Below are 23,142 nucleotides of genomic sequence, written 5' to 3'. Positions count from 1 at the left end.
ACTGTCGATTTTTCACTATAATCTCCTGCATCATGTACTGCTCAGGTGCTAGAATCGTTCATCAACAATAAGAGTTTCAACATGAATGGATTTGTTTTAATTTAATTTTACAAGGGGTAGGTTAGTGATTTTGTGCGTTCTTGTACTTTTGATTTTTGAATAGGAGCCACGCAATGAAGCAACATTCTTTTTGTGTTACATGTAACATCTCATATATAAGAAAATAAAATATTCTACGTACTTCCAAACTAATTAATTCTCCAGTTTGAAGTATTCTCAGTTCAGCACAATGCATGAAAAAAGTGACCGAACTGGGGGAAAGAATGAAGAAAGACGAATGGAAAAAGTGACCGTCCGATTAGGGACATCTCGTGGGGTTACAATGGGTTCAAGGTGCACCAGCCTGTTATCCTTCCACTGCTGGGAGTGGGAGGTTATCGCTGCTCTGTGAAACCAGCCTGGCGCATTACCCTCCACTATAAGAACCATGAAGTGTAAGCCTTCGCCTAAACCACATGATTCAACTCCCCACTTGGAATGGGCAGACTAGCAAAGCTACACCGTTAAATCCAACCCAACTAGAGCTGAGCCAGCGTTCAATCACCTTAATGCCCCGCTTGGTTACAAGCTCTTGCTATGGAGCTCGGCATTAAACTTGTACAATACGTGCTTACATAAAAAATATGGCTTTTTAGAAAACTCCCAATGTGGGACTATTAAGATGGCATCTTGGCAATGTAAGATTGGGAGTGAAAGACCAAAAGAGGGCTTTGTGTTTCAGTCACTACTGCAATGCATAGTTTTCCAACTGTATTGTCAATTTGTCAATTTTTGTTGAAATCCAGTCATAATGTTTCTGCATGATATGCAAACCTTAACCCTCAAATTCAAAACAAATACAATCCTCCCAGAAAGTCTTTACTCTTTACTTGAGAAATGCGTCTTTTCCATGCCAAAGATGCACTAATAAAAAAATCTTCCTTTCACCCTCTCAAACTTAGCTCGCGGGTTAATTACCTTAATTGGGAACTTTTCATCTTCATCATAGCTTGAGTAGTCCTCCCCTTTAGTCAAGCTTCTAATACTGTACGATTTTGTTCCATCTCTCTGAAAAAATGAGATTCATGTGTACCTTTAATTAGGAAAAATACATTTAACAAGGGAATTGAAAACATACTAAGCTTTAGTGAAATGAAGTGTACTAGAGATTTAATATGTACCAAAAAAACAGGACAAAAAAATAAAATAAAATAAAAAAAAGGTTTAATAACCCCCAACCCCAATTTCGTACCCCATTTGGTTATATATTGGCAAGAAAATTAATAGCTTTTCAATTTTGTACTTTTGATTCTATTTTTTATTATTACATATATACCCTCCAAATTTATAACCCATTATAAATTTCTCTTTGTGCCTAATATCGTTAATTTTAAATACCCTTAGTTTCGAATTATTGTCAAAAGCTTTTTTTATTTATAACTTAATAAATTTATAAATATACACGATACAAGAAGAGGGATAGACATTGTAAACTAGCATGAAGCATTGATTTCTCTTGGTTCCTTGTGTAATTTCAAAAGGAGAGAGAGAGACACAATATGCTTTAACTAGAGTGCATTAATGTTGTGCTCAACCTTTTCACAGAAACAATTAAATGAAAATATCAATTACTAAATATGCACATACAATGCATCATTAAGAATTCCTAATGCATGCTTTAAAACCATGAGTATGCAAAACGAAAAAAGGAGATTTTTTGGGTAAAAAAGGAAGCTAGTTTTTCTTTTCCTTTTCTTAACTAAAAATGGATTCACATTTTTGGCAGCACCCAGTTTAGCGGCAATTCATTGGTTAGCTACCAATGAGCACCATGTGTCCCCTAAGAATTTCTAACCATTGGATTATGACGTTCTTAAGCCGGTGATCTCTTTGAACTGTTCCCTCCGGTGATCTCTTCTGATTTTCTCTACTTAATGTTCTTTACGAGAGTATCAATAATTTAAACTACATTTTAAGAAATAATAATATTAGTTATGATACTCTCGTAAAGAACATTAAGTAGAGAACATCCCAGCAAAAATAATGAAAATCAATAAACATAGAACGGAAACAGACTTAAAAGATATTCATTTTCTGAAAAGAAACAAAAAGAACTTAAATTGCAAAAAACAGTTGCTTGAATTTTCATAATCATAATAAGTAAAAATGTATCCTCATCTTCTAGGACTACCTCATGGATTAAGTAACTAAATGAAATAAATAACAATACTAATGCAAATAAGAGACAAGATAGGTCTATCCAAGGATTTGCAGTCTCTAGACGTATTTGACTGTTCTTCTTGTAGGAAATCTTTCAATGAAGGTCAAATAAATTACAGCATTTAGATTTAATCATGTGTAATATTTGAATATAAAAATACTTATGAATTTAATCTATTCAATTAGAATATTAAATTACTAAATCCTGTGACTCACTAGCACTCATTAGGAAAACCTTCCCAAAAAGAGGATCCAAAATTCTCATAAATGAGAACAAATTGAGCTAATTATAATGGCAAATTTCTTGATTAAGAATAATATCAATGATGAGTTAATTAGTTCAGTCACTATTATGCCGAGGGCTGCAGGAATTATCAAATTATATATCGGATAGAATATGAACTTACAGATTCTGCTTTCCATCCACGTCCAAAAACGAAATTCTCAGGGGAAAGTCCATTGCAATGAAATAACATCAGCGGAGAGTATCCATCAAATCGACCGTTTACATGGCTCATAGGGCGACCACGGCCAGGGATCATTGTCAAAGTTCCTTGTCTCCCACAGTTCTTGCACTGGCAAAAAGCACAAAAATGAAATTGATGTAATTAAACCTCAAAAATAAATTCCTACAAGAAGAAAACCCCTTAAAGATAAATGCAGAGGCTAAAAATAGGTTTGCGTCGAACACAAGGAAGCAAAGCGAAATGAAGAAAAGGTTCACTGTTATGGATATGTACTGGCCGTGCCAGACACAGCCGCAGGCAAGGACAGCGCCAGCCATGCATTGATACTTCGGTACGGGAAAAGATTTCATTGGCACTCCTGTCTGCAAACCCAGACGGCGATGCTTTCGCACGAGAACAACACACTCAAAAGTAAAATATCAATGGCGATAAGGAGAAGAAAGTTCTCCGGTTTGCAAAATACGTAGCACACAAATAAATGGATATTCTCAAAGATCAAGATCAAGATCAAGAGTGATTTTCTGAAAGAAAGTTTACGATATTCAACTAAAGGAACTAAGTAGAGAAATAATGATTATCAGTCGCAAGAAGAAAACGGCAATGCCGAACGAGAGTGGAAGGTTTCTAACAACATAGAAGACAAAAGCTAGTGAAAGAGAGAGACCTTCTGAACCAGATTAGTGGTGTCCCTGCGATTGGGAGTTGGAACAGTTACATTCAAGGTCACCCAAGATTCCTTTTCACTAAGCAGTCCACATCCCTCGCATTTCATCTAAAAGGAATAAAAAACAAACAACAAACAAGAGTTCAGAAGCCACGACCAGATCGATCAAGAAAAAGAAGTTTCAGAGTTGGTCTGAAACAAACAAATAGATCGAAAGAACACATGAAAAATACTAAAACAAAATCAAGAAGACCTAGAATATATTTAAGAGCAACAGATCTTGATCTGAATAAGAAAGAAGCATTTGAGGATTGAGAGAAGAAGACCTTGAAGCGGTACCGGAAGTTTGGATCATCACATCCACCTGCTGGTTGAAGATTGGTGAGGTTTTCGAGCTTAGCGGTTATCTGCAACATCGTGTTGTAGCCCATATTGTTTTGCTTTGCAAACCTGAGATGTTAGATGATGAACTACTCTTACTCCTCTCTCTCGTCTTATATTGCAGATGGAATTGCTCTCCGGTACTCTTTAACCTATTTCATATTTTTTCTCTTTATCTCCAAGACTCCAACTCTGCTAGGGTGGCCCCACCCCGGGTAGTAAGTAGCAACACAATGTTCCGTTAGAAGTACACGTGGCGATATTACAAAATAAGAGTACTTAATGGGTCCCACTAGAAAGGGAAATGCAAAATGCATGCGGCGTGACCTAGCCTTGACTCAGTGTGACTGCAAGTCCGATTATGAATCTCTCTGTTGTGAGGATCATCGAAGCCATTGATCTGATCAGACGGTAACGGTTCATCTGATCTATTTCAATTTTATGCTTAGGCTATAGCACTGTCAATGGTCAGGCAAAGAATGCGAGACACAATGTCAGCGATATGTGGTTGAAGCTGCGCGATGTAACACAACCAATTGATACTGGTGATATATTGCCGAAAGTTTCAGAATTTGTGAAATATTGGCAAAAGTCGCCGTTTTTCTATATTTTCCAATGACTTTCTCTATATTATCCATTTCATGAGTTTGAGACAGGTATCAAGGTCAATGGATTTGTGGTCTTTGTGGAGACGACGAAGAAATGTTGCATCAGCATAGACTTCTGCAAAATTTTCAAATCTTCGAGTCCTCTAGCAAGCCCTGTTGAACATCTGATTTTTGCAATGATTTATGAAACAATTTTTTTTTTGGAGAAGATTGGATTCTCTAAGAGTACAACGGTCCACTTTGGCTAAGTCCTCTTGTAATAGAAGAAGAGAAACATCGTCCAAGTCGCTTGAGTATGAGGAGCGGAAATCGTTGGGACCATTGCCGGAAGAGAGGTAAAATGTAACGAATCACCAATACCGCCTCTGAAAATATTTGCAAAATGTTGCCAACATTTTAGGGTGTTGGTGTCAACAACCATCAACACCTGAAATGTCTACGACATTTTGAACCTTGGATTTTAGGAGCTTGCATCATGTTATTTTACAGGAGGAATCCGGATCATGTCCATGTGGTCCCTCCCAACATTTTTCAATCACAAAATAAGGTGGAGCTTATAAATTAAAAAATAATAATAAATAAATAAATTTAAGAGGGATGAAACCCTTAATAGTACCTATGGTTTTTCTATATCTGTGGTCAAAAGTGTTTGGGGAACACAAATTGCTCCACGTTAGGGTCACTGATTAGGACTCGTATAGGACACATTAGATGCTTGCTATATACTTGTTTCGGTAATTTTCATTTGCAAACCTATAAAATTGACTAAGTTATTATTAGTCAAAAGGTGTGGCTTATAAATTAAAAAAAAATAAAAATAAAAATTTAAGGGATGAAACGACAGTGGTACTCTGTGGCCCCCAATATTTGTGGTCAACAAGCTTTCGAGGAGCACAAGCTGCTTACCGTTAGGATCACTGATTATGACTCGTACAGGAGACGTTAAAGACTTACTATATACTTGTTTATGGGTAATTTTCATTTGCGTATAGCATTGATCAAGTCATTATTAGTAAAAAAACGTCATATTTTACATTTTTCTGTCCGACATATTAAGAAAAATCGATTGAAGACGCCTCATCATCTTATGATCAAAGTACACTTATATATACTAATAAAACCTCACGTGCAAATGCGGGTGAAATTTTCGTGATTATTATGATCAATCTGACTAATATGACATGTAGATTTATTTTGGTAATTCAATATTTTGACAAAATCATCTTTTTAAGAAAAAATAATTTAGCAAGCTTTTGAAAGAAAGTGAAGGATGAGATTTAGCCATGGAGAGAAAAAGAGAGACGTAAGAATTGTCTCTACTTTGATTTGCAATGAGAGAGAGAGGTAGAACTATTGGAAAACATAGTATATTCACTTCCATTGTATAAAAATGGACGTATACATACCATCGAAGTAGTTGCACGATGTTCATGCCTCATATTTTTTAAGTGAAATAAGGTCTAATAAGCATGATTAGTTTGGGATAAGAGAACTTCTAAAAGGGATTGGTGAGATATGTTGTTCTACTAAAAGGCATATAATGAGTATCAAGAGCATCACTAAGATTGAGAAACAACCGCAAAGGTTCACTGCAAAGATTCAGTTTTGAGAATGAAACTCACGAGAAGAAAAGGAAAAGGTGTTTGCAAGAGAGGTTGAACAGAGAAGAAGTGATAGGTTTTAGCCGGTCTTCACTCCATTCGATTTGGCTTGTCTAATTGTCTTTCATATTGAACCAAACCCAACAGTCCATTGATATACCTGTAACACATATGAACAAACATCCATAATGCATTGCTTTCTTTCAAACATTTAAAAATATTAGAAGCAATGAGAGATCCTATCACACAAACAATCTTTTAACCTTTCATGACCACCATTTAACACAAATATACCATGACCATTTGAGTTGGTTCTTGAGAGATCCTAATATTGGCACTTGAGCGGAGCCCTCCAACTGAAGGCTACATCAACACTTACTCTTCTATTAGAACATCATACCAAGCCTTATTTTCTTACCAAAAGAATATATGCAAATGGTATTTTTGGCAGAATAAGTTTTGGAACCTCGCAGGCTTTAACTCCACTAAACTAATTGGCATGATGTAAAGGAAGATAAACTTCAATAATTAAATCTAAATCAGGGTGCCAGTATAACATATTAGCCACTTCTTACTGTTCTTACATCCCATATTACAGGAAAGACAGAGGAGTATGACTTATGCTTTAACTCTTCCAAAGACTATAAACAATGAATTACTATGAAAAAGTACAAACTTGAACCAAGTATTGTGCATGCTCTAGTACGTTCTCTCACATGCAGACTGAGATTTAGTTCACTAACTCACACAATTAACAATGAGGCCAACGATTTAGAAGAAGAATAAACAACCTAGCTTGACAACTAAGAGACCACAGCCCTCCGACATAACTTTCTGGCTAACCTTGTGTGACCATTCTCAGGATAGCAAGCAAGAATGATCCACATTTAACGTTATAACTTGCTTCTTCATACATTAAATGCTTAAAAATGTATACAAATAATCAAAATTCTGAGAGACTAAGAATATTTCACATTTATTTCACATTCTGTCAATAGCCACGCATATAGAGTAATCCCATGCCTTGAAGCTGCGTATGTGAGACAGTACAACCATAATGAAATAGAAAGGATTTCTCCTCGTGGGCTTTTTTTCCCTATCAGAAATATCTATTGCGCATCAAGGCATGGCTAAGTTCCTTCTTTAAGCAGGTGTCTCCAGTTACCACATCTCACTGTTAACTTCAAGTTGACAATTGGTCTAATGATAGGTTCCAGATAATAGATATTTTCAGACATTAAATACAAGTATACAACAATAGCTAATTAGGTAAGTACGCGAAGTTATATGCCTAGATTTCTCTCTTTTAGTCCTTATGTTCAGACATGAGTGAAAAGCTAAAGAGACAAACCAGGGGCTTCGCCTTGATGAAAAGATTGAAGATCTGCTGAGAAGGTTCAGCAGGCCACTTGGGAGCAAAGAAGTTGTTGATGAAGTATCATAACACCGCAATTCTTAATATTCTTGTAAGCTCGAATCCTTCGGTTTGCCGCCGTTGTTGAACTTGGAAATTTGGGTTTGCCCATTATTTTCTTTACGCCATGCGTCGTACCGGCCTCAAATTTATTTTTTTCCCCGTCGTCTTTGGCTGACATCTTAATTTCTATTTTCTGCTTCTTCTTCGCAATTATTATACTTCAAATAATGGAAATCACTCTACTAACGTCATAAACGGGCAGATTGGCTTCACGAAAATATTAAATATGTGAATTGGCAGTAAATAGGTCCGTTTGATCCTGCCGGCTATGTTTCAAGAACTCCAAGTGAATTTGTCCAATTTGAGAGAGATAGAAATTGAGTGAGACGGAGAACAGAGACTGTTGCAACCTTTTGCTGAGATAGCGAAACGGTTGCACGAGGGAATTTTGAGTTGCTTTGAAGATTCATTCTTATATGCTCTAATCGGTGGAAACTATAGGAACAAACGAAGAGACCACAGTACGAGCATTCCTTGTTCTCTTGGTTTCTCTTTTCTTCTTCGTCAGCAATACACTTCAAGGAACGAAAATAACTCTGCTAAGATCATGAATGGCCGGATGGATTGCCTTTTTTTTTTAAGGGCTTGGGTTGGAACTGGCGTCTTCTGCATTTTCTTTTTTAAGAGGCATTCTTGGTGGGCGTTCGATCGAATAGGTGGAGGTGGACAAGTACATCTTTTGGTCATGCTGCCCCTGTTGATTAGGCGCCTTGGTTTGGAGGGTTGGGAATGGGTTGTTCGGAGTTTTATGAGCATGCACCTTTCTATTCAAATGGGTAGTTTGGTCAAGTAAAATACGTGCCACAAGTGTTGGAGGTTTTCCTTTTATATAGTAGTATAATATAATAGTATGATTCTTTTGATTTCTTTTCTCCAACTAAATCGAATGTTGAACAGAGGTACAAGATACTAATAATTTGGTATTGGAGTAAACTTCCAATTGATTTTGTTGCCAATTGAAGAATCAAAATTGAAAAAATAACCATTAAAAGGTTGCTCAATGGATATTGATCAATTCAAACTTGATCGGCAAAGCCACACGATTTCTACTCATACCTGAAAACCAATTCCGCACGTCCACATAATGCTACAAAATATGCAGTTTTTTTTTTCGAATTAAAAGTAAAAAGTTCAAGATTAATGGGAATTTTTAGTGCTACCGGTTGAGTTATTCACTTTACCAATCAAATGCCCTATAAGATGAAAATAAATCAAAGATATCATCTTCCATTAGGAAAATCACAACTAAGTACTGATGTAAGTAAAATACTTCAAAAGAAAAATAATAACCTTGAACAAAAAACCCTATGCACGACTTATTTTTTTCACCTCCCTCTACCGTCTATCACTTCTTTCTCTCCCAATCATAAATCCTCGTACACTTTGGGACGATATGATTCATGGATGAATTTCTTTTTCTTTCTAATTTAAGATGTGAGGTAATATTGGAAAAGGATAAATAAAAACAAATTGAAACTAATGGTATTAGTAATAGGGGTCTAACTAATAAATTGAAAAACTTAGAGAATCGCATTAGTATTAAAGGTAACTCCATCAATACAATTGAAAATTTCCATGGATTAATTCTCACAAGAGTATGATTATAACCAAGGAATAACAGTTACAACTTGAAACATCTGATTTTTTTGGGGTAGTCGCTTGGAACGACTAATTAAGATACTGTTTTTCCAACCTAAGGGTGTCAATTGCGTGTACCAAAATCGTTTAACCATACCGAACCGCGCCGTCTAAAACCGCACTGTTCAAAATTTGGAATGGTACGTACCGAAACCAAATTTCTTCGGTACGATTCCAGTTTTAGGTACTCATACAGTCAGTATGTACCGAAACTGTACCGAATTGGTACCGTACCAAATTAAGAAATATAAATGTAATTTTACAGTGAAAATATTTTGCCTTTACCCTATCCATAATTCCCTATTTTGGTTTTTCATTTTGTCCTTCACTCTTCTTCTTAGATTTACTTGTTTTTGTCTCTATTAATTAGATTTACTTGCTTTGTCTTTGTAAATATCAAATTCTATCGAGTGTTTGCTTTGTCTTTGTAAATAAAAAAAGTGGCATGGGTTTGTTCGTACCAAAAGTGTATCGCATTAGACACCGTGTTTAAACCGTTTTTCCATATCGATTTAATACCAAAATCGTATCGAACCGTTTTTGAAAATACCGAAACCGTACTGTACTGGTTTACTCTAACCGAATAATTTTTTATTTTCGATTATCCGATTACAGATTACTGATTTCTGAATCCGATTATCATCCATTTTCAGAGAAAAATATTAAATAATTTTCTCTATCCAGATATTATCCGATCCGACAAGCAATTATCCGAATCCAATTGCTTAATGGATAGATACGGATATTTTCCGGTAAGAAAAATTTCAGATATGGAGATGCTTTCTCTTAGATTATGTTTTATGAAATTTCAATGATCTACTAGTAATTAATCTCTTTCTTGAATTTACTAATATGTTCAATAAGCATGAATGTGTCTTTAGATTTGTGTTTTATTGGGTTATTTATTTTTGGATTACGTATTGATTTGATAATCGACTATATCAAAAATTCATCTTTTCCATATGATCTTGCATTGTTTGTATATGATTCATCAATACATGCCATGATTATATTAGCATTATGTGTGATATTGAGTTAGTAGCTGTCTTGGATTAGAATCTATGTTAAGGATTTGTAATGTGTACAGGCCATGTAACAACACAGAATATACATTGATTCCAAAACATTTGGTTAGGGTTAATGGATGTTGGGCTGTATAACGCGCGCAGACCATGTAATGGCATGGGACATCCTATTGACCTTAGACCATATATGCATATAGGTTGATAGTTGTGTTTTTGAATGAGAATGTATGTTAGGGCTATGTAACGCATGCAGACCACATAACGACATGAAAAATCCATTGAGTTAGGAAACATTTGGGTTAGGGTAGATGGATGTTGGGCTGTGTAACTGTGCAGCCATGTAATGGCATGGGGCATCCTATCAACCCTAGACCAGCGATGATGTACTTTATTTATATATTCTTCACATCATTGAGTCTCATCCATATCATTGGGCATATCATGACTGTAAAATCCAGCTTTTACCTAACCTTGACCCGACCCGGTCATTGTTATGTTTGTAGGTCCAAAGACCCGAAGTGGTGGTAGGAGGGACTTATGGGCCCTACTGGTTGATGACGTAATGTCGGGATTCCAGTTTATGGACATTGATGATGCTGCTCCTTCCTTGAGCACATTACCAGTGCTAAGTTAGAATCTGCGCACTGATGAAGAGCGAGACAGTTGAAATAGCAAACGGACTCCTGTGCATAATCCGAAGGTACTCCCTGAAACTAGACCTCTTGAGTGAACTGTAGGAGAAAACCCCATGCAATTTGACCTTGTATAGCCCTCCAAGTCCGCACCTAAAGTTGCTGAACTATTCTGTAAAATTTCTGTAGAGATTGTTTTGGTCGATACTATTGGTCGATACCATCGACCAAAGGTATCGACCAACAAGTCTGCTGAGCCCAGATTTAAAGATTCTTGGAATATTCTTTTCTATTTATTTATTCCTCGAGACTGGAGCCCTATTCTCGCGTTTTTAACATCTGGGAACATGAGAGAGCCTCCCAAGAACTCCTCCTTGGTAGTGGTGAAGCATCTTCTTCATCAATCATTGCCAACCACTCATTCCTACTTTCTTGTTCCACTTTAAAGGTATGATTCTCTCTCCTAATCACTTTCTCACTCATCTTTTCTCTATTTTACTGTTGGGACCATGGCCAAGGTGCTGCAACCTTGCATACACTTTGCCATGAACCTTCTAAACCCCATACAATGATGTTTTCATTGATATGACTATGATTGATTCACCTCATAATCATTGACTACACATTTCCATGATTTATTGCTTACCAACTTGCTTTATTTACCAAAACTGAGATGAAGCTCATGATTAACCTAATCTATACCTTGCATATGTGTTCCATGTTACTTCTAAACGATTCCCTACCTAATCCCCCATGTTTTCCCCTAATTTGCATTGAGATATAGCCAATACCATGATCTACAACTCTTAACCTTAATATGTCAATTTGGGGATTTCCAAATGGACCATTGGATTATGAAAGTTTCTTGATAATTAGTGTCCCCATGTTGTGCTTAGACTATCCTCCAAGTTTCATGTCAATCCGAGACCCGGAAGACCAAATCTGGGCAAGAATCCGAAAAGCCGACTTGTCACTGGAATTGATTTGGTCGATACTATTGGTCGATACTATCGACCAAATGTATCGACCAATAGAGTTGCTGTCAGCAACTTTTGCCCAGTTCTGATTCGTTTGATCTCCGATTGTTCTGATTTCTTCTCTAACCTTTCATATATGCTTGTTTAGGACTTTAAGACTATTTGAGCCACTGCTTGTGATCTTAGACCATTCTCTTCTCCGATTCAAGGTAAGGATAGTTATCGATGTAATTACCTAGGATATGGAAATCTTGACTTGGTATTCCTAACCTAGTAAATATAGTTTCTATTTCATATTCTTATCGTGTTAGACTTGCTACATATGTCTTTTAACAGTAGCTTTGTGTTTACATTATATTACTTCAATGTTTTATCATGTTTATCAATTTCAATATATGATGACTTATGTCAATGTCATGAATTGAATGTTTATTATGACGTTGTATCTTGTGAACTGATATGATGAACTTGGGCATGTGATTGCTTAAGTATAACTTGGGATTGAGGGGTACCCTACTGGTGCTTTTGTCCTTGGACATCGGAGGGAATAGTATGGGATGTTCTCCGAAGGTGTCCATTGACGCTTTCCCGAGTTATTGAATGACATGCATAGGATTTGTCTAGATGTATGGCTAGGATGTCCCTATCATATCAGACCCGATTCGGAAGGGCATTGAGACCGAACAACCCGTGGTAGTAGTGTGGATTTGTGGGCGCTCAAGACCGGTATCCACTCCGTGAGAGGACATAAATTGCATTACGGTTACCCGAAAGGGGCCATTTATTGGTAGGGTTACAAATGGCTAGACTTGGGCTCACGGGCACTCAAGACCTGTGAAATGATCCGTGAGAAGGACGTGAGAGCTTCCCGTTTACCATTTGTGGATGACCAATAGGGTTGATGAGTCCGGTGAGTAATATCCGTGACTCTAGTGTGAAGGATACCGGAAAGGATCCCGAGAGGGGAGGAATGGAAGTATCTGGAACTGGCATAATATGATTAAGTAGATGACTTGCATTGGGCTAGGCTATACCCTGACATGCGCCAATACTTAGACCAAACGGTGATGTGAGAGAGCGGTGACCGAAACCCCAACCATGGATTTGTCCGAGAGGGATGCGGGACCCAATTCCCCCGGTGATGAGTGACCGAGACTACCTAAAGAAGTATGGTGCTATGACTTAAAGCATGTCTACCATAGATGACCAGCATACTTAGAATAAAGTCATATTGCATTATATGCCTCATATCATCTGCATCATTTTATGATTATCTTGTGGTTTATGTGTGGTGGGATAACTTCCTTGCTGAGTTCTTTTGAACTCATTCCTTTCTGTTGCAATATTTTGTTAGGCTATTCTACAGGTGATTACTCTGATGGCACCCTCCCTGAGGCGGACCCAGATACCTCATACTACCATCCGGAGGCTGGCTACGTTGAAGACTTTGGTGACCATACCGAAGAAGATTACCAGGCGTACCAGGGTTAGCCCCGGAGTTGTATGGGAGCAGTCATGTTGGGTCTCCATGGTCCTCAACTTTGAAGAAGATATATTTATTATGGAGGAGACTTATGAGTAGTTACCCCTTCTTTTGTGACAGTATACTTAGAAGAATTGTAATAACTTTAACTTACCTTTATAACTTGAGACTTGTACTTAACTAAATTTTGACCTCACTTCCGTTTGGTGAAGGAGTGGATTCCGCCTACTGCCTTCTTAATTTATCTGATTTGATATTTATTTCCGCACTCTGATTATGTCTGACACCTTATTTCTGAATTCCATGATCATTCATTGTTAGTTTATGATTATTATCTGTTCATGATTGTTTTATCGTCAATGTGGATTATGTGGTCCCTGAACTATGGATCTTCGGGGCTGTGGATCACATCTCGGGTATGCCAGATAGGGTACCGGCTGGGTGGATGTGACAATGACTTTCTTCTTCTCTTTTATACGTGTTAGTTAATTTTATTTGTATAAGATTGTTGTTTAGTTAAATAGCAAGTATAAAAGGAAAGGAAACTGTTGATATGTGTTAGGTTGTACTTGCTAAGTTTCTTCCCAAAACTTACTCCTTACTCCTACAGATGATGGACTTGATCAGAGGGATGATGGATATTTAGAGGATGAAGATCAAGGTCATGTCTATTGCATTCTTTGATTACTGACGATGATGGATATTCAGAGGATGAAGATCAAGGTCATGTCTACTACATTTGTTGATCAATGGCGACTTTTTCCTTATAGGGAGATTGGGGTTTACAGAGTAGTATCAAAGCCGAAAGACTTAGTTATAATGAACTTAGAAGTCACTAAGAGAATAGGCATTTAACTAGTTTAGAAAACCTTCTTGATTTTGACTTGAGGTCAAGTAGGGCAGTACTTGATAACACACTTGGATTTGGAGAGACTTTAGATTTTAGAAATTATTGAGGTTCCCCCTTAGTAATTTTGTTCAAATTAGAGTTGTTTAAGCTTACTAGAAAAATCAACAACATTTGGTGTTGTTCCAATGGTACTGCAACCCGTAAGTAATAAAACATTTAAAAGTACTTCTATGTTTAAATGGACCATAAAAAAATTTATTCAGGGCTAAAAATTGTCTTATCATGATCTCCATATAATTTCAATGAATTTTAAGCTGAAATGATAGGTTAGAAAATCCATAACCCATAAGCTATCATTTCTGAAATTTTTGCATACCTTGAGAAATAATTGACTAGTAAAGTGACCAAGAATTCAAATTCTGATCCACAAAAGTTGCTGTAAGCAAAACTAAGTGTCTTATAACTCTCAGATAAAATAGGGACAAAATTGAAAAAGAAAAACTAATGTTTAATATCTTTTAAAATTAGATGGACAAAATCTGTTGCAATAAAAACACAACAATGTATAGCATGAAAAACCAATTATAGAAGCTTACTTCTTTCTTTCTTTCTTTCTTTTTATTTTTTTATTTTAAGGATTGAGAATAACTTTTATATTTTTATATAAATTAATTTGAATGTTTTTGAAATTCATAAAGATTTATTATGTATTTTACACTAAACATGTCAGAAAACAAGAAAATAGAAATTTTAACCTTTCAAAATAATCTCACAAATTTATTTATTTGTTAATATTTTGAGCTTGGATAATTATGTTAGGTGCCAATTATATTACATAATTAAAAAAAAAATCACTTGGCTTTAAATGTGAGGATTACCTGTTTATTCCTTTAATTGTTTACTTCTTTCTAGTTTAGGTTTGTGTTTTATGCTAAGGGGCAAAAAAGAAAAAAAAGGAAAGATCGAAGATTTGTGATTATATTTGTATTCTTGGTTATATTGGTACCCATGAATACTAGGAACACCATCCATAACACGAGAGTACTTAGATAAGTTTGTACTAGTTTTTATCAATGAAATCCTAGTTTATTCTAGAAGTAGAGAAGAAAACGAGGATCATTCAAGGATTGTACTACAGAAACTTCGAGAGAAGTAGTTATATGGCAAATTTAGCAAGTGTGATTTTTGGCTTAATCATGTCATATTCTCGGGTCATGTTGTTTCATATCAAGGGATCTATGTAGATCCTGCAAAGGTTAAGGCAGTGACCGAATGGGCTAGGTCGAGCTCTGCAGCCGATGTTTGAAGTTTCTTGGGATTAGTGGGGTACTATCGGAGATTTATAGAAGGTTTTTCCAGTTTATCTTCACCCTTGACAGCCTAACAAGGAAGGGAACAAAGTTTGTGTGGTTGGGAGAGTGCCAGAAGAGTTTTCAAGAATTAAAATTAGGTTAGTAACCACCCTAGTACTAGTCCTACCTTCAACCATCGGAGGAATGACAATCTACATCGATGTATCATTGAAAGGCTTAGGTTGTGTTTTGATGCAAAATGGAAGAGTTATAGCTTATGCCACTCGAAAACTAAAGGATTATACAAAGAACTACCTGACGAATGATCTTGAGTTGGTAGTAGTAATTTTTGCCCTTAAAATTTTGAGAAATTACTTGTACGACAAAAAATGTGAAATTTACATTGACCATAAGAGCTTGAAGTATTTCTTTACTCAGAAAGAGTTAAACATGAGGCAACGCAAATGGTTAGAGTTGATAAAAGATTACGACTGTGATATTCTGTATCACCCAGGCAAGGAAAATGTTGTTGCAGGACGCCTAAGTCAAAAATCACAGGGCTTGTTTGTAGCAATGTTTACTACTCAAATTAAGTTGAAAGAGGAGATTTAAAGTCTACACCTGGGCCTGAATGTTGAAAAGCCAGCTGCTTTGCTCTGTAGTCTATCGATATGTGCATGGGCATTAAAGGATTCAATCAAGGAAAGGCAAAAGAAGGATGGAAAATTGATGAGTAAGGTTGGCAAGGCACTACAAGAAGGGAATGGGTCAATGTCAACATCAACAATGATGGGATGTTGTGATATGGCATGAGACTCTGTGTGCCTAATGATGATAAGGTAAAGGAGAAAATCTTAGAGGAAGCTCATACTACTCCATATTCTGTATACCCCGGAAGTACCAAGATGTACCATGATCTAAAGGAGTACTATTGGTGGGAGAATATGAAGAGGGACATTGCCAACTGTGTAGAGAGGTGCTTGATTTTCCAACAGGTAAAGGCTGAGCATCAAAGACCACCCAGTCTATTGCAGCCATTGGAAATTCTACAATGGAAATGGGACTCTGTGAGCATGGATTTTGCTTTACCCAAGACTCAAAAGGGTCAAGATGCTATATGGGTTGTAGTCAATCGCCTGACAAAGACGACCCACTTTTTTCCCTACTCCATGGCATATTTTGTTGATCATATGGCACAAGTGTTTGTTGACCAGATTCTTCGATTACATGGTGTACCTTTGACATTAGTGTCAAACAAAGACTCCAGGTTTACCTCTAGATTATGGAGGGGCATCCAAGAAGCAATGGGCACCAAGTTGAACTTCAATACTGCTTTCCACCCTCCATCATATGGGCAGATAGGAATGTGAAATCCCCCGAATTTCTACCCCTTTAACCCATGGTTTCAAGACTGAGAACCTGTCACATCCTCCCAACCGGTACCCTATCTGGCATACCCAAGAGTGTGATCCACAGCCCGAAGATCAGGTATCGAGTAATCAACCTCCCACATAAACAATAACATAATCATGAACAGTAATAATAAAAGTGCGGAAGATAAACCATAGATCCAAATAAGGAAAGAATGAATCATATATAAATCAGAGTACTAGATATAATCAGAGTGTCTAAAACAGATAAGTAAAGTGAGGCAAAATCCCACTCTACAACCAGCAGAAAAGTAGTTCTAAAAGAGAATAAGCAAGACAAAATCTAATCCCAGTAGCAAGTACAATGGGTAACTAAATTGTTCTCCACTTTATAGACAACATCCCTATAAGTATAAATCTCATAAACAGCACAAGGGCGCTTCCACTCAATGGTCGGACTAAGCATCGTACGGAGCATAACCACTCGCAGGATCTTCGGTGTAATTGTTGTAACCGCAATCACCTTCCCGGAGATATGCCTCTTCTCCTTGCGCTTCTTCATAGGGGCCATCATAATATTCGATACTGCAGAATAGTCTAACAAACATTGTACAATAAAGGAATGAGTTTCAAAGAAACTCAGTAAGGCAGTTAAATCCATAATAACATAAATGGCAGGATTTCAGAACAAACATAAATGCAATATGGAATGAGACAAGCAATGAATGAATGAATCTAACTCTACATATGCTGGTCTCTATTGGCAGACATGCTTTAAGTCATAGCACCGTACTTCTTTAGGAAGGTCTCAATCACTCATCATCAGTTGGTAATGGGTCCGGCATCCCTCGGGACATTCCATGGCTGGGGGTATAGGTCACCACTCTCTCACATCACCATTGGTCTAAGTACCGGCGCATGTCAGGGTTAAAGCCTAGCCAAATGCAAGTCTTCTACTCAGTTACATCAAGTCAGATCCAGATACGTCCATTCCTCGTCCCTGATGATCCTTTCCGGTATCCTTCACACTAGAGTCCTCATAGTCCCTGACTACGGACTCATCAACCCTATTGATCATCCACATATGGTAAACGAGAAGCTCTCACGTCCTCTCACGGGTTGGTTACCGGTCTTGAGCGCCCGTGAGCCCAAGTCTATCCATATGCAACCCTACCAATAAATGGCCCCCACAATGTGATTCCTGTCCTCTCACGGGTTGGTTACCGGTCTTGAGCGCCCATGAATCCCCATTGCTACCACGGGTCGTTCGGTCTCAATACCCCTCCGATTAGGGTCCGACATAACGGGACATCCTAGCCAAACACTACTAGACAGTCCTAGATATGTCATCCAACAGTTTAGGAAGGTGTCCAGAGGGCATCTCCGGAAACATCCCATAATATTCCCGTATTAGTCCAAGGATAGAAGTGTCAAAAGGACACCTCTCCTTTCCAAACCATACTTAAGCATACACATGCATCAATTCATATCATCACATATATGGTAACTTCATATATGGAAAGAAATCAATAATTACAATCACTTTGTATATAATTGATAAGTAAATCATACATGAGTCAATTCAATATGAATAAGTAATGCTACTGATATCAAGATAGTACCACAGTAGTATAACATTATAAGAATCTAATTAAAGAAATAAATTAACAAGATTCAAATATAGAAACTAAGATATGCAATTTATGTTGTTAAAGAAGTAACCATCCTTACCTTTTATAACTCGCAAAGGAATCCTAAGAAATCAAGTAAGATCTTGGCAAACTTGAGAAGAAGGTTCTAAACAAGTGTATACAACATATTAGGAAAGATCCCTAACAGAAAAGATACCAAAACATCCAACACAGACCAATTATGGAGTTGCTGTACTCATTGGTCGAGTGGATTGGTCGACTGGTCCAGTCGACCAATCAGTCGACCAATGCAGACAGTAGCCTAAAAATCGGAGTTTTAAGATATAAAATCCGAATTTGGTGGTTCAAAAGGGTACTAATCAAGGGGTAACCTACATCAATAATATCCTAACATATAGGGGGTCTCAAAACTCTAATCAAATCAAGCCATCAAGATCCAAATTAGGAAACAAAAAGTTACCATAATTAGATCAACCATGGATCTTGAAGAATTCAAGATAGAAATCAAAGACAAGAACAATAGGAGAATGGATCATTGCTTCAGGTAAAGGTATCATGAAAAGCATACTTAGATCTTCAAGAAAATAGACCTAAGAGCATAAATCTAAATAAGGAAACAAAACCTACCATATATGTAACTATCATGATTCATGAAGAAAACATGGTATGGTAGAAGAGAAACAACTAGAGATTGATAGATCATGGATCATGAAAAGAAAACACAGCAATTGACTACTAACATGATCAATAAAGAAGATCCAAGGAGATCAGAATTCAAATCAGAAGTTAAACAAAGACTAGATCATGGTTTGATCATGATTCCTTCAAAAGCTTGCAATGATCATGGTTAAGATCATTGTTTTAGCCATTAATCCTTAGGATGATCATGAGAGACAAGTCCAGAGATGTTTGCAACAGAGAATGCAGCATCTCCTCTACTGTCTTAACTCAAAAAGGAAAGAAAAACAGAGATGGAGGAGAAGAAGATAGTGTAGACATACCTTTGATGCAAAAGGAAGAGTTTTGACGAAGATCCGTCAAGAAAATCACCAAGGATGCAAGGGAGATGACTTGCAGAGGTCTTTGGTTCGTTCCAAAGAGTTTGGAGGCAGCAAATACGAAGTAGACTCGAGATTGGACTTAAATAGAGCAAGCAAGACCTAATTGCCAAAGACAACACCCATTGGTCGAGTGGATTGGTCGACTGGTCCAGTCAACCAATTAGTCGACCAATGCAGACAGCAATTCCAAAACAGGGAATTGAAGGCCCAGATCAAATCCAATCCTAAAGGGGTTTTGCACACATATCAAGTGACTTACCTAATACGTAGAAATGCCTTCAAACCAAGATAGAGAGCACTCCAAGTCCATCAACTAATCCGATCTTCATCAAGATTCAGTTTCCATAAATAGAACTTCATCATCAACTCTCATGGATTCAAAGCCAGACACCAAGTCCTCCACTGGGATGGCCCAAAGCTGACTTCTTACTTTACTTCGGGTCACTGGACCTACAAATAACAAGGTTTCCGGGTCAAGGTTAGGGCTGGGTTTTACATTCTCCCCCCTTAAAGAAATTTCGTCCTCGAAATTGAAAGCGTACCTGTGCTTCCAAAGAGGTAAGGAAACTTCTCCTTCATGTCTTCTTCCTTCTCCCAAGAAGCTTCTTCAGGGGTATGGTTCTTCCACCAAATCTTCACCAAAGGGATGGTGCGATTCCGCAGCTGCTTGTCCTTCCTATTCAAGATTTCGGCCGGTTCTTCATCGTAGGTCAAATCAGCACTAAGTCCTTCAGGTGCTTGCTGCAAAATGTGTTCCGGATTCTCTATGTATTTTCGGAGCATCGAAATATGAAACACATTGTGAACACCAGCAAGAGGCGGAGGTAATGCTAATCGATACGCAACAGGTCCAACCTTTTCCAAAATCTCGAAAGGTCCAATGAAACGAGGGCTAAGCTTTCCCTTAACATTGAATCTCATCACACCCTTCATTGGTGAAACCTTCAGAAAGACTTTCTCTCCAACTTGAAATTCCAAATCGGTCCTTCTCTTATCAGCATAAGATTTCTGTCTTGACTGGGCAGACTTAATCCTTTCTCTTATCATATCTACCATAGCACTCGTAGCTTCAATCATTTCAGGACCTAAGACTTTTCTTTCACCTGTCTCACCCAAGACACAAAGGTGTCCTACAAGTACTGCCATACAAAGCCTTGAATGGAGCCATGCCTATTGTTGCTTGATAACCTGTTGTTATAGGCAAACTCAACCAAAGCTAGGTGTTCATCCCAATTACCACCCATATCCACCACACAAGATCCGAGCATGTCTTCCAATGTCTGAATTGTCCGCTCAGATTGTCCATCAAACTGTGGATGATGAGCTGTACTCAAGTTCAATTGGGTTCCCAAGGCCTTCTGCAAACTATTCCAAAACCTTGAGGTGAACCTAGGATCACGATCCGAAACAATACTCAATGGCACACCATGCAGACGAACCACATTATCCACGTAAAGCCTTGCTAGCTTATCCAGAGTATGAGTGATCTTCATAGGAATGAAGTGGGCTGATTTGGTCAACCTATCAACAATCACCCACACAGTGTCATTGCCTTTACTTGTCCGAGGCAAGCTAGTCACAAAGTCCATAGAGATATCCTCCCACTTCCAACTAGGAATAGGAAGAGGTTGAAGTAATCCAGATGGGGGTTGTCGAACGGCTTTCACACGTTGGCAAGTCTCACACTTGGCAACAAAATCATCAACATCAGCCTTCAGACCAATCCACCAAAAATGTTCCTTCAAGTCCTTGTACATCTTGGTGCTTCCCGGGTGTATAGTAAAGACTGACTGGTGTGCTTCCTTCAATATTTCTTTCTTAACTTCTTCGTTTGCAGGCACGCACAGTCTTCCTCTAAACAATAAAGCACCATCCATGGATATACCAAAGTCGGGGTCCGACTCAGGATTCGAAGAAATCTTCTCAACTTTGATCAAAAGCTCTTGATCGGAACTCTGCAGAGCAACAATCTTATCTCTAAGACCAGATCTTGCCGTCATGGCAGAAAGAATAAAATCAGAATTCTCAGGGACAATTTCCAAATCAAAACTCTCAATAGAAGACCACAATGGTAAACTCAAAGCATTCAAATCCAAAGTCTTCTTCTGGTTCTTCCTACTAAGAGCATCAGCAACAACGTTTGCTTTCCCAGGGTGATACTGAATATCACAATCATAATCGGAGACTAGTTCCAACCATCTCCTTTGTCTCATGTTCAACTCCTTTTGGGTGAAGAAGTATTTCAAACTCTTATGATCCGTGAAAATGGCAATCTTCTCACCGTAGAGGTAATGTCTCCAAATCTTCAAAGCAAAGACAACAGCGGCAAGTTCTAGATCGTGAGTGGGGTAATTCCGCTCATAATCTTTCAATTGCCGAGAAGCATAGGCTACGACCTTGCCATGTTGCATCAGTACGCAACCCAATCCAATCTTTGACGCATCGGTATAAACTGTCATACCACCGGAACTATCAGGTATAGTCAAAACCGGGGCACTTGTCAATCTATCTTTCAACTCTTGGAAATTCTTCTCACAGGCGTCAGACCAAACAAACTTTTCTTCTTTCCTGGTCAACTTAGTCATAGGAGCAGCCAACCGAGAAAAATTCTCAATAAACCTTCTGTAGTAACCCGCCAATCCAAGAAAACTTCTTATTTCCGTTACCGACTTCGGTCTTTCCCAATCAGCCACAGCTTGAACCTTTTCAGGATCGACACGAATACCTTCGGCTGAAACCACATGGCCAAGGAATACTACTCTCTTAAGCCAGAAATCACACTTGCTAAACTTAGCGAACAACTTCTTTTCTCGCAACCTTTGCAAAGTGAAACTTAGATGACTCGCATGCTCTTCTTCGCTCTTCGAATAGATCAAGATGTCATCAATGAAAACAATCACAAACTTATCAAGCACATCGTGAAATACTCGGTTCATGAGGTCCATGAACACCGCAGGAGCATTGGTCAATCCGAAGGGCATGACTCTAAACTCGTAGTGACCATACCGCGTTCGGAAAGCTGTCTTGAAGATATCACTAGACTTCACTTTCAATTGGTGATATCCGGATCTTAAGTCAATCTTTGAGAACACAACTGCACCCTTCAACTGATCGAAGAGATCATCAATTCTGGGCAGCGGGTATCTATTCTTGATAGTCAGCTTATTCAACTCACGGTAGTCGATGCACAAGCGCATACTACCGTCTTTCTTCTTGACAAACAAGACCGGAGCTCCCCAAGGTGACACACTAGGCTGTACGAAACCTCTATCAATGAGCTCATTCAACTGATTTTGCAACTCTTTCAACTCAGTAGGAGCCATCCTATACGGAGCTTTAGATACCGGAGCGGCACCAGGGACGAGATCAATAGAAAACTCGACATCCCTGTCTGGAGGCACTCCCGATAGATCATCAGGGAAGACATCAACAAAGTCGCAGACAACCCTGACTTCATCGACTCTTTTCTCCACTTTACCCTTGCCTTCAGATGAAGCATCATCCACTAGGGCATAGACTTGCATCAGTGCGGACAACACCTTCTTACAAACCCTTCTCTTTTCCCCCTGAAATTCTAAGACCGGACTTCCACAAATATGGAACTGAATTTTCTTTGAGGAACAAAGGAACACAGCTTTGTGGGCTGTTAACCAATCAATTCCCAAAATAATATCGAAGTCCTTCATATCAAGAATTACAAAATTG

General features: G+C 38.0%; 1 protein-coding gene and 1 non-coding gene across 2 annotated transcripts; both read right to left on the bottom strand.

Annotated features, from left to right (window-relative positions):
* Positions 1–342: 342 nt before the first annotated feature.
* LOC149011454 (signal recognition particle RNA) lies at positions 343–648 on the bottom strand. The gene has a single exon (XR_016174920.1).
* A 136-nt stretch (positions 649–784) lies between these two features.
* On the bottom strand, positions 785–3,821 carry LOC149011453 (uncharacterized). The gene is made up of 5 exons (XM_089162665.1): positions 3,717–3,821; positions 3,391–3,498; positions 2,667–2,834; positions 1,018–1,107; positions 785–856 (listed from the first exon to the last, which is right to left on the bottom strand). The coding sequence occupies exons 1-5, from the start codon at positions 3,819–3,821 to the stop codon at positions 785–787; spliced, it is 543 nt and encodes a 180-aa protein (XP_089018791.1).
* Between the last annotated feature and the right edge of the window lie 19,321 nt (positions 3,822–23,142).

Source organism: Hakea prostrata, chromosome 7 (genome assembly GCF_041222555.1).
Source record: "Hakea prostrata isolate BN-2017 chromosome 7, UWA_Hpros_2, whole genome shotgun sequence".
NCBI lineage: Eukaryota > Viridiplantae > Streptophyta > Magnoliopsida > Proteales > Proteaceae > Hakea > Hakea prostrata.
Note: the sequence above shows the minus strand (reverse complement) of the source record. Positions and strands in the feature narration are given on the sequence as shown.

What these genes read in the sequence shown, in the direction of transcription:
- LOC149011453 (XM_089162665.1), bottom strand. Translation starts at nt 3,821, where the DNA reads ATGGGCTACAACACGATGTTGCAGATAACCGCTAAGCTCGAAAACCTC. An exon ending in GTGGATGGAAAGCAGAATCT is followed by an intron (nt 1,108 to 2,666) that starts GTAAGTTCATAT and finishes TCATTTTTTCAG; the next exon opens with AGAGATGGAACAAAATCGTA. An exon ending in ATGAAAAGTTCCCAATTAAG is followed by an intron (nt 857 to 1,017) that starts GTAATTAACCCG and finishes CATATCATGCAG; the next exon opens with AAACATTATGACTGGATTTC.